Source organism: Odontesthes bonariensis, chromosome 1 (assembly GCF_027942865.1).
Source record: "Odontesthes bonariensis isolate fOdoBon6 chromosome 1, fOdoBon6.hap1, whole genome shotgun sequence".
In the NCBI taxonomy this organism is placed as follows: Eukaryota; Metazoa; Chordata; class Actinopteri; order Atheriniformes; family Atherinopsidae; genus Odontesthes; species Odontesthes bonariensis.
The window spans coordinates 33,578,776-33,593,014 of record NC_134506.1 but is presented as its reverse complement, the minus strand read 5'-3'; the positions used below and the strand labels follow the sequence as shown (position 1 = coordinate 33,593,014).

At 42.8% G+C, this 14,239-nt stretch overlaps 1 protein-coding gene across 1 annotated transcript; it reads right to left on the bottom strand.

Moving 5' to 3' along the window:
• Positions 1-1,102: 1,102 nt before the first annotated feature.
• Positions 1,103-13,369, bottom strand: sall1a (spalt-like transcription factor 1a). The gene is made up of 3 exons (XM_075464830.1): positions 12,455-13,369; positions 3,819-7,240; positions 1,103-2,763 (listed from the first exon to the last, which is right to left on the bottom strand). The coding sequence occupies exons 1-3, from the start codon at positions 12,525-12,527 to the stop codon at positions 2,323-2,325; spliced, it is 3,936 nt and encodes a 1,311-aa protein (XP_075320945.1). The 5' UTR covers positions 12,528-13,369; the 3' UTR covers positions 1,103-2,322.
• Positions 13,370-14,239: the final 870 nt, after the last annotated feature.

Here is a 14,239-nt window from a genome sequence, read left to right as displayed (position 1 = left end):
TGAGAACGGAATTAGTTGAAATTGTATTTTTCTTTTTCAATCAAATTCCAATTATTATATTTTCCAATCGGCTAATAATAATAATAATAATAATAATACTAATAATAATAATAATAAAGGATATACAAACGACGTATTTGTCATAATTAGGCAGGAATGTGGATCAGTTTTTCTTTTTCTTTCTGTCTTTGAAGGAATCTCTCAGGAAGCCGACGCTCTGCACAAACACAGCTCAGGGGAACAGATGTGACTGTTCAAAAGAAAACAGGCACCGCGGCCAAGGATCATTTAGCTCCGACGTCTTGAAATCTAAAACGTAAATATTGGGCGTTTGGGGCTTCGTGGAGACGAGGGAAGAACGTCGAAGATGCCGGACAGAAATGAACAGATCCTGTAATGCAGGATGTGTTAAATGAAATGCAGCTGTTGAAATACAAAAAGGGGCGATTTTTTTTCAGTATGGATTAAAAAGAAAGAAAGAAAAAAGCAAAAAAAGCAAACGTCTTTAAAGGCCGTCGGTGTCTTTATCCTTACATTCGTGCGGTCGTTTTGGTAACTTCCTTTAGAGCCCAAAGGCGACTTATTCAACAGTCGCCTTTTTTCTTTTTTTTCTTTTTTTTTTAACGCGTTTCAAATTTGAAAAAGGCGAAAGAAACATGAAAATAAAATCTACCAAAAGGAGAATAAAATGCGACGGAACTCCTGATACAGATCATCCATGATGGGACCAAAATGATCTGTTTCCCACCTATTTTTCGCTTCATACGCTAATGAATAAATAACCGCATGAAAAGTCTTAAATCAAGTTGTTTCCGAGCTTCAGGCTTTACGTGTGATTTCAGGGACTTCAAACGCAAACGATTAAGTAAAAACTAATAGTTTTAAACCAGACAAGCTCACACCTTCAGTCACTGAATCCTATGCCGCTGCTGCAAATGACTGAAAAGGAAACAGAAGTTCTTTAATTTTTTTTTTTATTTTCTCATTTCTAAACACGTCCTGAGAGTGTAAGATGTGTGAAAATTGCTGTCAGCAAATTTTGCAGTGACTGGATTTAATATTTTCTTGAAAACTGGGGAATAAAGCACACAGACACACACCGTTTCTTTTGGAAAACTGATGTATTTGATTATTAGAGTAAAGAATTACAGTATCTTAGTTGTTAGTAGGTATTAAAGTGTAGAGAAACTGGACCCATAAAGATCTTCCAACTTTCCAAGAAAGTGCATGTAACAGTCCGAAGGTTGTCAAACCCAATATATATTTATATTTATAAAAACACTATTATTTTGTCCCCTGGCCATAATGGACTTCTCGTGTGAGCAATATGTACATTTTCTCTGTGAGGGAGTTTGTATTTCCACATCTGAACGTATTTACAGAAGCTTCAACACGTAACTTTGCACTTGATGTCAGTGAGGATGCTGGGACATAGCAGCGACGTGGAATTCCAGATGAGAAACTAAAGGAGAATCCTTCTCAATATATTGGCTGCCTCGGTTCCACAAAAAAAGGGGCATAAACCAGATGCAATGTTCCCCTCTGAGTAGCTGTCTTGCTCTCAACAACAGCAAAATAAGAGGAAGAATAAAGAAGAAAAGACCGAAGGGGAAAATACAGAAGTAAACAAAAAGTAGAAAGTACAATACACAGACTGTAACAACAAAACAAGTTAACGCTAAAGAAAATCTTGAAACGTAGCAAACTTCAATGTATTATCTTCCTTAAATAAAATGAAGGTAAATAACAACTGGAAAGAAAGGAACTACGACATCAATTTGTCCCTTGCTTGAATGTCATTGTTTTATCTTGATGAGGGAAGAAGGGAACACACCGATGTTAGACCATCTACAGAAGATCAGTGTACATTATTTACAGCAAGTCTGTTTGCTTATTACAGAGGCTAATGCATCACATGAACATAGACAGTTAGGTTATAGCTACTACAGACAGAAAATAACTTAATGCCAAGGTAAGGTTATCTAACCAGATTTTCTAAGTTTCAAAAGCACATTTTTTAAAGCACCCAAACATACCCATTCTGGCTTTAAAATAAACAAAACCTAACTGTTAATGCTTCCACTTGTTTTCAAGCAAGATTATAATCACTAATAAATAAGCTCCTTAAAACTATAACATGTACATTGTACAAAAACGCAACTTCACACTCATGTTCGTAAAGATTCAATGGAGAGCAAAGCAGTTCAGTTTATCCTCGTCTTGTTCTCTTCCTTTCTTTTCTTCTGTTTGTGTGTCTACTGATGTGTACAGCATGCCTTGAGGCATCTTCGCATGTCTTTGCCCAACATGACGACATACACTCTAATTGGTGACGATTTCTTTATTGTCCTCCATGAAGCGTGTGAACCGGAAGAGGGCCCCGTTCTCCGTGTTGGCCATTTTCTCCAGACCAGCCAGAGCAGCATTGGGTTCGGTGCTGTGCAGCTTGTCCAGGCTGCCGGTGAGGCCCCCTATGGGAGAGCTACCCCCATTTCCCACACCACCTGACATAGGGGGGAGGCCTCCATTCTGGATGACAGAAATTTCATTTGTCTTCATTGCCAGGCCGTTGGAGAAAGCTGCTGCGTACTGGTTCCAGAAACTGGCCGGGTCTCCATTGCTTGCCCTTGATGCCATGTCTTTCTGGAAGATCTCAGGAAACTTGACTGGGTTTGTGCCCAGGAAGGCCATTGGACCATCCACAGAGAGCCTGCGGCCTCGTCTGGCGGGAGCGCTGTTCCACATGTGTGTGCCCATGTGAACCTATGCAGACGGAGAGGGAGGAGAAAGACAGGGAGTGGAAGGGGAGAGAGCAATGAGAGAGATGAAAATTAGTGATGTTTACAAACTTGGCCACAAGAGCTGCACATGAGATGATGCAATGGAAAAAATAATCATAATGCTTGACTGTATTAAAAAAGCTTCACACCCTGGGTACAGCAGACTGGTTAGCTGCCTGTGCTGCAAGAGGTACCAGCATGTTGTAAACATTCTATTTTGACAAGACTGAAACAATGTTTAATCTAAATTTTAATTTGCTCATAAAAATCTCTTGCGGGGACCACAGGGCTTAGGGTAAAATTGCACTGTCCAGTTTCATTGGTTTGGCCAGTATTACATGTGACATTTCACCTCAGCCAATATACTTTTATTCAAAGACATCTTTTTTTGTCTAATAATCTTTAAAGAATACATTTAAACAGTTACGTTTAAATATATATCAGTTACAATGTCTTTGAGAAAAAAAATGACAAAACATTTCTCTGATTACATAGCAAGATAAGTTACATTTCAGAAGACCAGTGTCAACCAAGTATATATAAAGTCAAAATTTAAAAAATAACATAAAATACAAATTCTTCTGTAGAATTAAGAACTGACCTACTCAAACATAACTAATATAATCTTATTTTCAGAGCACATTATTTACCCCGAGTTTCTGTAAATCATTGAGTAGATGCTTTCCTTAATGATTAAACCCTGTGACATCTTTTACAGAGACCGTTATGGAAAAATACAGACTGACCTAGCTCACTGTGATAATCAACTCTGTACACCCAATCAGTCTTAGCTGGTCACATTCTGGAATTTCTTCCCAATAATCATATTATCTTTGTGATTCAGCCTTTCCACTCAGGTAATTTTCTCTCACAAACTTGTTCCTTTCAATAATTACACAACATTATCACCTCTTCATGTCAAGCACACTGAAATGCCATATAAAACTAAATAGCAGCCCGGAGACTCGTTTTTTTTGACACACTCTCACGCACAAACGTTTAGCAGAAAAGCAACTTTCTGAGAGTTTCAAAATGTACCTTGAGGTTTCCTTTGGTGGTGAAAGCTCGACCACAGATGGTGCAGGCAAAAGGCTTCTCCCCTGTGTGGGTTCTCTCATGGATCTGTAGAGCACTGGAGGAGGAGAAACACTTCCCACAGGTGTTGCAGAAGTGTTGTTTGGGAGTCCGGCGTGGTGGAGCAGTAGAGAGCACTGGGGATGTGGAGGCAGATGATGTGACCAAGCCTAGAGGAACATCCTTGTTCTCTGGGTGGAGGCCATGGAAGAAGCCATTGACCTCTGGTTTGTTGAGAGAGCTAACCGAGAGGAGGGATGGGGTTGGGCTTGATGACAGGCTGGTATTTGATGGCTCAAAGAGCTGCGAGGGCAGGTCTCTCATTTGATGAGTTAACATGTGCTGCTTGAGGTTGCCCTTGGTGGAGAAACCTCTGTTACAAGCCGTGCAAATAAATGGTCGCTCTTTGGTATGGCTTCGATAGTGAATGTCCAAGGCACTCTGACAAGCAAATGTCTTCCCACAGATGTCACAGGATGTGTTCTTGATGGTGCTACGCTCACGAAAGGGGAATATCATGCCCAGGGAGTCTTTTGAGGGATTGACAGATGTCAGGTCCAGGGCTCCAATGTTGGAGGGGTGAGAGTGTAAGAAGCCTGCACTGCTGTGGTCCAAGGATAAGGCCCTATGGTGCCTTTCTTCAAGGCTGGGGGATTTATGTAGGTGTGGCTGCATGATAGTAGGGGACAGCGCCTGCATGGAGGAGGTAGATTCTGACACAGCTGGACTCCCAGCGCTTTGGCTTTCAACATCTCCTCCCAAAGAAGAGGAGTCGTTGGTGAGGCAATCCCCCTCAATTAAGCCATTTGCACTAACTTTCATCTGGTTGGCTGGAAGTTCCTCCATTTCATTATTATGGGCATTCTCTTGCCCATTTTTCTCCTGCCCCTCCTGCCCAGCCATTTCGGGGGGAACTGGGGAATTACATAGACTGTCATGGGAAGCATCTCGCGATCTAGGTGTGTCAGGCACGCTACTATCTGGGCCCTCATCCATCCCCTCATCCATCCCCTCAATGTTGTCATCAGAAAAGTTGTCCAAATCATCAAAATTTCTCTCCTCGAATGACCCTGTGTCAGATGCCATAGACTCTGGATAACTCTCTGGCAGAGGGGTGTTAGGGATGTGCCCACCCATGTGCATACGAATATGTTGCTGAAGAACCACAGCATTTGTGAACTTCTTCTGGCAAATAGGGCAGGAGTGTTGGACTCTAAGAGGAGGCATGGCCCTATGGACACTGTAGTGGGTCTTAAGGTTTCCCTTGGTGGTAAACGCTCTGCCACAGATTTTACACTTGAAGGGCCTTTCCCCTGTGTGAGTGCGATAATGCATTTTCAGAGCACTTTGACAGCTCAGCACTCGGTGGCAGATGACACATTCGTTTGGGTCTGTCACCTTCCTGTCAATGTTTTCCACAAGCTGCTGAAGTTTGGAGGTCTCTGACCCCTGGAGAGGATCCAGGATGCCTCCAAAGGGGAACTTAGCCTTGAACTGATCGGTCAGGAGGGGCATGAGTGGGTTGGTCATCATGGGCGGGCTGTTAGATGTTGTGTACTCGGCAATGCTCTCTGAGGCAGAGCTCACATTTGTCATTAAGCCTGAGGACTGGCTGCCTTCTTCAGTTTTTCCATTTGAGGTAGGCAAAGTTGCACCTTCACCCTCTTCAGACACTCCATCATTACTTTTAGTTAAAAGCTCTGGAGCACATGATTCATTCTTTGCAGTAACAGAAGGGTTTGTTATGGCTATTGAATGATCTTCCTTTTTAATGAAATGTGGCAGACTCGGCATGGTTGGTGGCAGCAGCATCCCGACTGATGACGTCAGAGTGGGCAAAACTGGTTTGCTATCTAGCCAGCTGGTGACAGGTTTCTCAGGAGGCATAGACATGCCATATGGAATGCCGGTGCTTGTTGGTATGTTGTCTAAATGCTCAGGAACAGGGTAGGGGTTCATCTGGATGTGTGGGTATTTTTCTTTATGACGCTGAAAATGCACCTTTAGGTTTCCACGAGTGGAGAAGCGATTGCCACAGATATTACACTTGTATGGTCTCTCGCCAGTGTGAGAGCGCAGATGGATTTGCAAGGCACTGTCACTCCCAAACACCTTGCCACAAAACCTGCACTTATGTTTGAAGAAAGCATCGTCAGAGCTACTCTTGTGCTCAAATGAAGTGACATTTGGTGGCTTGCCTTTCCTCTGCTGGGCCAGAGCTGCTAAAGAGTTCAGGTCCTCTACAGTGGTGCCAACACTGGGCAGGGAGCTAGAGAACATAGGGTTACCAGGTGGGGGCTGAGGTAGAAGGGGATTGACTGCAGAGCTTAATAAACTACCTATTCCAAATGCTGGCGTTGATGACTTAGCTAGGGAGGAGTTGCTTAGCTGAGAGTGGAGGGTACTCATAATTCCAGGCCTCTTGTCGGAGGACTGGGGATTGACTGTTGACGGTCCCACTGTGGTAATGCTCTGAGATGTCTCACTGCTGCTTGCGTTGGACTGAGGTAGCTGTGCTGCTGCAGCCAGCTGTTTTAGGCTGCTAATACTGGCTGACTGACTGGCCAGGTTCTGCGCTAGGCCTGCGGCTGCAGCCAGCTGCTGGGAGAGATGTGAGCTGAGTGTGGTCAGTGGGCTAGCAGCAGGCCCCATTGTGCCTGGAGCAGTGGTTGGGGGTACCTGCAGTTCTGGGGACTGTGAAGCTAATAGCAGTATCTGATGGCGAATTTGCTCGATAAGCTGCAGTTGGTGGATCTGCTGCTGTTGCAGGGCTAAAAGCTGCTCCATTAGGGCTGGCACTGCCACCCTGGGGCCCCCAGTGGATCGGGCTTCCTGGGAGAATTGAGCAACAGCCACTTTGGTGCTCTGCAAATTTTCAATAATGACATTGCTGTTGATCATGGAAAAGTTCCCCAGTTCAGTTAGGTTACTGAGCTGAGGTAGCGAGGCAGAGATAGCTGAAGTACCTACTGCAGGGCCAGAGGTGCCTCTGCCTGCATGGCTGCTTACTGTATTGATGGGGCTCCTACTCTCTGTCTGACTGCCTTCCTCTTCATGACCACTGCTCATTCCAGAAACATCCACATCCATGGATTCGTCTTTTTCAAGAGTGTTCGACTCCAAAAGGTCACTGCACTCTGTTTGATCAGTGTTATTGGCTGTTTCATTCATCTGGTCATCAGGATTATGAGGAGGAGACCCCGGCGAGAAAGTTCCAGCAGGGGAGACAGGATTTTCATTCACAATCAGAACTAACTGATTCTTAGTGCAATTTTTCTGGTGTTCTTCAAGATCTGAAAGTTCAAAGAACTCAGCACAACATCTGCTACAGACATGGGCGTCTGACTCCTTGCTGGGGGCGTCCTCAGAGCAAAGTTCTGTGTCCCCTGAAAAAGAGGAAACAGAGGATTAGTGATTAGAAATGTTTTGCAGCTGAAGAAGCAGCTTTATCTCCTCAAATTCCATTGTTGTTAATCTTAAATTAATCAGTTTTACACTTATCCTTTTGATGTGCTCACAAAAACAACAATCCAAAGGCAACAATAAGCCAACAGAAATGAGAAGAGGCCTTATTCAATGCAGTGGCCTCTGAAACATGATTAGAAGAGATACAAAATCAATGGGAACTACTCAAATATTGCCAAAAAGTGATCTTTGAAGATGTACATCTGGGTTTCATCAACCAAACCAAAGGTAACCATTTTCTCCAAATAATCCATCAAAATATAGAATAGATTGAAGTGAGGACATTGGGTCTTAATGAAATTTCATAGAAAGGCATTGATTTCCTATATTCCATGCCCTTCAAAGTCTACTTGTCCACTCGGCGTAAATCAAGCATTTGAAGGACTTATTAGACTTTCAATTTGCTGTCAACTTCGCTCATTTTCAGCCAACTATGGGCATCTTGGACAGGTTATCTATGTCACTAAACTAATTTGTATCCACTCAGCTTGCAATCACTGTGATACAACAACAACAGTCTGTAGCACCCCAACAGCAACATGCACTCACTAAAAAGGAATCATTTCAGTGTAAATGCTGGCTGATCTAAAAACATTTACTGCGGGCAAAATGTCTGATATCTAATTAAAAGAAAGAAATGCAAGTCACTGTACTTGTTTCATAACTGCCAAAAAAAAAACTACGACTCAAAGTATTATCACGTACAGAAAATGCCGTGAGAAAAAAATCAACAGGAAAAAAAAAAGAGACAAAGTCTTTTAAAAAATAACTTGGTCAAAGGTGGAGAGCAGAATGCATTCATCAGAAATTTGCCAAAACTAACAAACTGGACACACCAGCTCATAGAACAAGAAATACAGAAACAGAAAGTTCTGCGGTTACTCAGGTGCAAATTCAAAAGCAACATCACCCTTTGACATGCAGACACAAACAGGTTTTCAAATTTTTCCATTTTAATAAATGGAACGAGTCAGGGAGTGAAAAGGCGAGACGACACCCTGCCCCCAGAGCCACTGCTGTGCTCCAGACTTTCCTTATTCATTTCCCTCTTTGTCACACTAAAATCTCGCTATTTAACATACAAGTTGATTTACAAATTGCATTTCTCTATGAATCCCTTTCATTGTGGCTCTGGCCCCCTCAACACTTTCATCAGGGCCAAGAATTCATTTGCAAATGAAACCCAGAGAAGTGCAGCCCTGCCCCACAGAGAGACAGGATGCCTTCCTATTGTTCACGCAGCATGGGAGCGGCGGGGATCGTCGGCACAGCCTGGCCCTGCTCATCTCAGTCGACTCAAAGCAGATCCTGTTTAATTCAGGGATTATCTCCCTCAATGTTTCTCCGCTCAGAGACATCAGATAACGCAAAGTTGCCATGACAGTAAACCCTGGCCCTCACACCACCAAACCATGCAAACAGGGAAGACTCAACTTTAATGATAACTTTTCATGTTAAACCCCACTTGCAACCACCCGCTGACCTACACCCTAAGCGTTACTTTTGGAAAAAAGGAAAAAGAAAAAAAAACTGTTTGATATCATAGTGTGAGAAATGTGAAAATTAAATAAACACCTTTTCTCAAGGCTGACAGCACAGCTTGGTGTGAAGAAAATCTTATAAGTCACAGAGAGGGATGAAAATAGAGAAAAAACTACTTTTCTGTCAAAAACGTCTGAGAAACACAAAGGTAATCATAAATAAAATATGGAAATGTACACATGTGTATGCACGCGGAAGTCTGCAAAGACCGCTGAATATGAAATAATTCACTTATGCATTTACACACATACTTTTTAAGAGTTTTATTTAATAACCCTAACCCTTCTATTAAAACTAAGTAATATTTCATGTGGGGTGCAGTTTTAAAAACATCCCACAAACATTTCAAATAAAAACAAGTTTATCATGCAAATCCCATAAAAATTATTATAATAACAAAACGATCAGTGGAAGATGAAATAACTAAAAATGAAAAATAAAACTGTATACTTCCATATTGCTAATTAAAGAACTGGAGGAAAGTATTTTCATCAAAGTTGAGGAACGCTGCAGTGGAGGATCTCGACTTGCACAACTCTGTCTTAAGTTTGTAGGCTGACAGAACAAAACGCCCTCACACATCCAAAACACAAGAATCCCTTCAAATCTAACATCAACATGGCTGCATTTCTCTTTAAACTCTGCCTTCCTTTTCTGGATGACCGAAAAAGGATCAAAACAGAGTCAATGCATCACTACAAATCCACCGTCCACATACAACAAGTATAGCCAACAGCGCAGATGCTAGCATTAGGCTTAATTCCCAAAATAGTAAGGATTAACTTCGAATTAAAATTAAGATAAAGTCAAGCTGGTATGAGGAAAGAGTGTGTAGAACTCGTATAGAATCTCTATCAAGAGCGCAACGTAAGCAGTGTGCAGGGCTAAAGGGTGTCAGGAAAGACAAAGAGCAGGAGGACAGAGCCTCGAAGAGACTGAGCAAAGTCTGAATGTAAGAGAAGAGAGAGCGAGGAGTAGTCAAAAAAGTTGACGGAGAGCTTTGAGAGAATCCTACATTATTTTTTCGCAGGGGGCCTCTGTGAGCCTCTTGACACTCGTGTAACTTCAGGAGGGTTTCTGCTCACACCGTCTCCATCCCACTGAACACTAGATGGGGTTCCACTAAAGCTGTCGAGGTCCGGGACAAGACTCAAGTCTCAGAAGCCCTGCCTCGGTTACATGCTTAAAGCTTAAGGGGAGGGAAAAAGACAAAGCGAGTCCTTCATGCTACACCTAGACTCACACCACATAAACACTGGAAACTTGATGAGCAACTGTGTTTGCAGGCAACAACAGTGCTGAAGGGGCTGCCCTGCCAATCTCCCTCCTAGGGGGGCCACTCTGATAGGGCGTGAGGGGACGGCCACAACACTGATAAGGCCTCACAAACACACACACACTTAAAATAAAAAGGCCGAGGCCTTGCTGGGCCGCCCGCAGCTCCAATCTGCAGGGTCAATGGCGAGGCAAAGAGGAACACACCGGGCCCTGAACTCTGATCACCTCCACACAGAGGGACACTGGCAAAGGTTAAAACAGCTCAACATCCCACCCTCTGTGGCTCTCCCTCCGACCTCCCAGCAGCTACAGCCCTCAGCATCACCCAGTTCAGCTCCAAACACAACGACTTTCTGTTCCACTTCCGGGCTCCCACAACTCTCCACAAGACACGCTGTTCATTTATTATGAGCACTGTCTCAGCAAAATACCCCTAAACTTTAAGACCACGTCTCTCTGCTCCCATAATTACACACACAAGACACTTGCAGGTATTTTAACATCTGGAATAGCATTGGACATAATTGGGAAATTTAGCATTCTGCAGTCTGCATGAACTGGTGACAAAAGTGACTCTTCATTACTCTTAGTTTTTTAGATTTGAAGGAAAATGCTGGGAAAAAACCCCAAAAAACAAAACTCAGGAATTAACTGGGTTTTTGCATTAACCATTAAGTTCCTAAAAATCACATGAACTGGGCTGAAAATATGTTCGATGCATGACTTTCAGTGCTTATTTCAAATGAGCTGCACATGCTTTTCAGGCTGCACTAAACACAGGGAGCTGTTGAGAATATATTTACACCCCATATATTACATTCATAGGCCTTATACGTCGCCACTATAAGAAAAATCATTATTCTTTTTTCGTGGCTGTGTTTTTCTTATTCATGGCACGTCAAACATATTTTTGGTAGAACCCCCCCCCCCCAAAAAAAACAATTCTAATGAAAATATAAATCTTGCGTAACATAATTCGATCATGCTGCGTGGAAGAGAAAAACTTGCGCCATTTCTAGATATTATGGAAAATAAATTACCTACAAAAATACAAGTTGCACCTCAACGTCATGTAACCACCTTCACGCGTTATTTTTTCATTCCATATTATCGTAGTCTCAACTAAAAAATAAATAAATGAAATGGAATAAAATATAGGACACAATTTGGACCATGGCTGTTGCTGAAAAACTGTGGGAGCTCCAGTTTAGAGACTGGATTTACACTTCTTAATGCTGCTTCATACCAACTCATCTCACATTTCTGTTGCAAAGCCACTGTTAAAGCAAGACTGCTGACAAAAGCATTCAAATGACCACATTATTTTCCAAACAGCGGTGGAAAGTCATTAATTGTGTGTTTGGTATAAATGCGCACAAATAAAAATAAAGACGGTTTCACTGAAGTTGATTTCGGCTGAGAGAACGATCGCTCGTTTTGTAATAAAACAAAAAGCGGTTGTGTAATTTGTGAGTACTTGTCTCGCATTGAGACTGAAACTTCTTTGTGTTCCTATTAGTGTAAAGGATGAGTAAACTGTCGAAATCGTCACAGAATTTGGAGGAAAAAAAAGCAAAACATTTACGCTCTCTGGGGCAGTTTGGTCTTCATTTCATCCAACTCGTGGCAATAAAACACACGAGAGTGCAAACAAGCAATGGCTTGCTGATAATGATTTTCATACGAGAAGGGAAGCGGTGCAGCTTTCGAATTTGCAGCGCAGGACTAAAAGAGGCGGAAGAGGGGGAAATTTCTGTGTCCGGGACGCAGCAGAGGTTGGAGTCCCGGCAGGAGCGACAGGGTGGTCCATGTCGGCGCAGCGCTGAACGCAGAGAGACCACCGAAAACGACGCCAGCTCTGAGTTTCTACTTTACTTTAAATTAAAATAAAATTTGAGACTAAAAAAAAAAAAGTGTTGAAACTTTTAACACTGACACGGGGCGCAAAAAATGTTTTAAAAAAGGAAGCGAGACAAGTGAAGATAAATATTTAAAATAAGTTGCGTGACACCGAAAGTTGAGCCAGAAGAAAATACAAAAGTGACCAAAGTCTTGTTATCTTTGCACTGGACTGAAGGAAAGGCAAAAAAAAAAAAAAAAAAAAAATCACTCATCAAGTTTTGTTTTGTTTTGCTTTGCTTTTTAAAAAAAAGAAAAAAGAAAAAAAAATTCTGAAGATAAAACAAACTAAAGCCCGATTCGGTGTGTTAACTCTAACGATCGCTTCTCCCCACAGTCGCCATAAAACACACGTAAAAAGTGTGAGAAATTGACGGTGCGTGGATAAAAGGAGCGATAGTTTACTTGGGACTCACCATTGTGCTCCGATAAAGGCAGATGAGGGTCGGATTGGAAGTGTTGCGGCTTCGCTTGTTTCCTCCGCGACATGCTGGCTGGCACATCAGCAGGCAAAGAATAAAAAAATGACTACAAAACCTCCTCAAAAATTACGTAAATCGAGCCCATCCACCGCGCATGTGCCCCGTTATGATTATCAATAATGCTCTGCGATTAATCATACAGGGGGGAGGAAGGGAGGGGAGGGGAGGGGGGGCCTCTGTGAAAGGCGATTGGCACCTCGCCAGCCCCCCTCCTATTCAAATGAAGTCTCTTTAATCAATTAGCTCCTGATTTGCTGGAGACTCTTGTCTCTCTCTCAGCTCCCACCCAATGAGTTGATCCGTATGGGGAAGAAAGGCTGGGTTTTCCAAACTCCCTTTAGATACGGGTTAACCCCTTCTGTTGGCCGAGCCGAAGCTTATCTTGACCACTACAGGGGAATGTCAGCGTCTCGAGTCCATTCCTGCGACAGTATCTTTCAATCTTTCATTGACCAAGCATCGATCACAGTTTGTTTCTTTGCCTTTTCCCTCTCCTGCAGATGTGGGGCGCAACTCAAACCTCCGCGATCCCCGACCAACTTTCTTCTCTCTACAACTCGGCTGTCCGCCCTCAGTTCTCGTCGCATTAAGCTGGTTGTAATTCAGCTCCTGTTGTGGAAAACACCTACTCTCCGAAGAGTTTCGAGCGGTGCAGCCGGTGCGCTAAAACGCCAGCATGTTCCGTGCGTAAACGGCACCGGCAGAAGGCGTTCCCAAGAAAATAAATAAATAATAAATAAATAAAGATTGTTTAAAGAAAGTCCATGCAGAGATTCGACGTCCCAGACAGTTTCGTTTGCTTATGATTAGTAGACAGGGAGTCACTTACGAACACGTTTTCATCACACACTGCGTTCCGCGAATAAACAAACTTTGAGGGCCCGTGCGGCAGTGGGGCAAACGCTGAGTCCGGCCCATCGAGGATGTGATTGGTCACCGGGATATTCAGTCACGCTACCATTCACCTCCATCTCCCCTCCTCCTTCCATCCCTCTCTCTCTCTCTCTTTCTCTCGGTCTCTTCGCGCACAGCAGATCCAAACGTGAAACGCGCGCGGGGATGATCAGAAGAAGGAGAGGCTGAAGTCTGTTCATCCGAATGGGGACAAATTAAGCTTTTAATTTCTGACCTAAACATTTATTTGTAAGGAAACGCTTGACTCACACCCACAGGCTCGCGCATTCATCTCCCTCCACACTACTTATTTCATCATTACAAAACTTGTCTGTCGTGTAAAAATGACTTTGTCCTTATGAAAAGTTGGAAGGTTTTTAGGCCTTTTAATACAGTTTAATTTTTACAAACTATTATTTTTAAGTACGCGATAAGTGGCCACATTATTATTGTTATCATTATTATTATTACTATTAATAATAATAATAATAATAATATTAGGACTATTATTTTTTATCTTGAATGAGTGCGCCTTCTGTTGGGATGTTTTAAGGGGGCAAGAGGTCCCACGGGAGCTTCATGTGAGAGCTGAGTCGAGTAGATTTATTACCCGAAAAAGATAAACGAAGCTCTCAGTCGGGCTGATTTTGAGAAATGAAGATAATAATGTTACTATAGGTGATGGCTCGGATGCCATTATTTTTCACTGAATATTTAAAGAGCAGCTGCAGGCGAGATGGATCTGGTCCACTCTTGTGTCAGCTATCTTTTAGTTTCGACTAGCCCCGCTATTTACTTATTCATGAAAAAAAGGGAGAGAGCAAG

Coding starts and splice junctions, on each gene's coding strand:
- sall1a (XM_075464830.1), bottom strand. CDS start 12,527: ATGTCGCGGAGGAAACAAGCGAAGCCGCAACACTTCCAATCCGACCCT. Junction 7,241..12,454: donor GCCTTTATCGGAGCACAATG/GTGAGTCCCAAG, acceptor CCTCTTTTTCAG/GGGACACAGAACTTTGCTCT. Junction 2,764..3,818: donor CCACCAAAGGAAACCTCAAG/GTACATTTTGAA, acceptor CCGTCTGCATAG/GTTCACATGGGCACACACAT.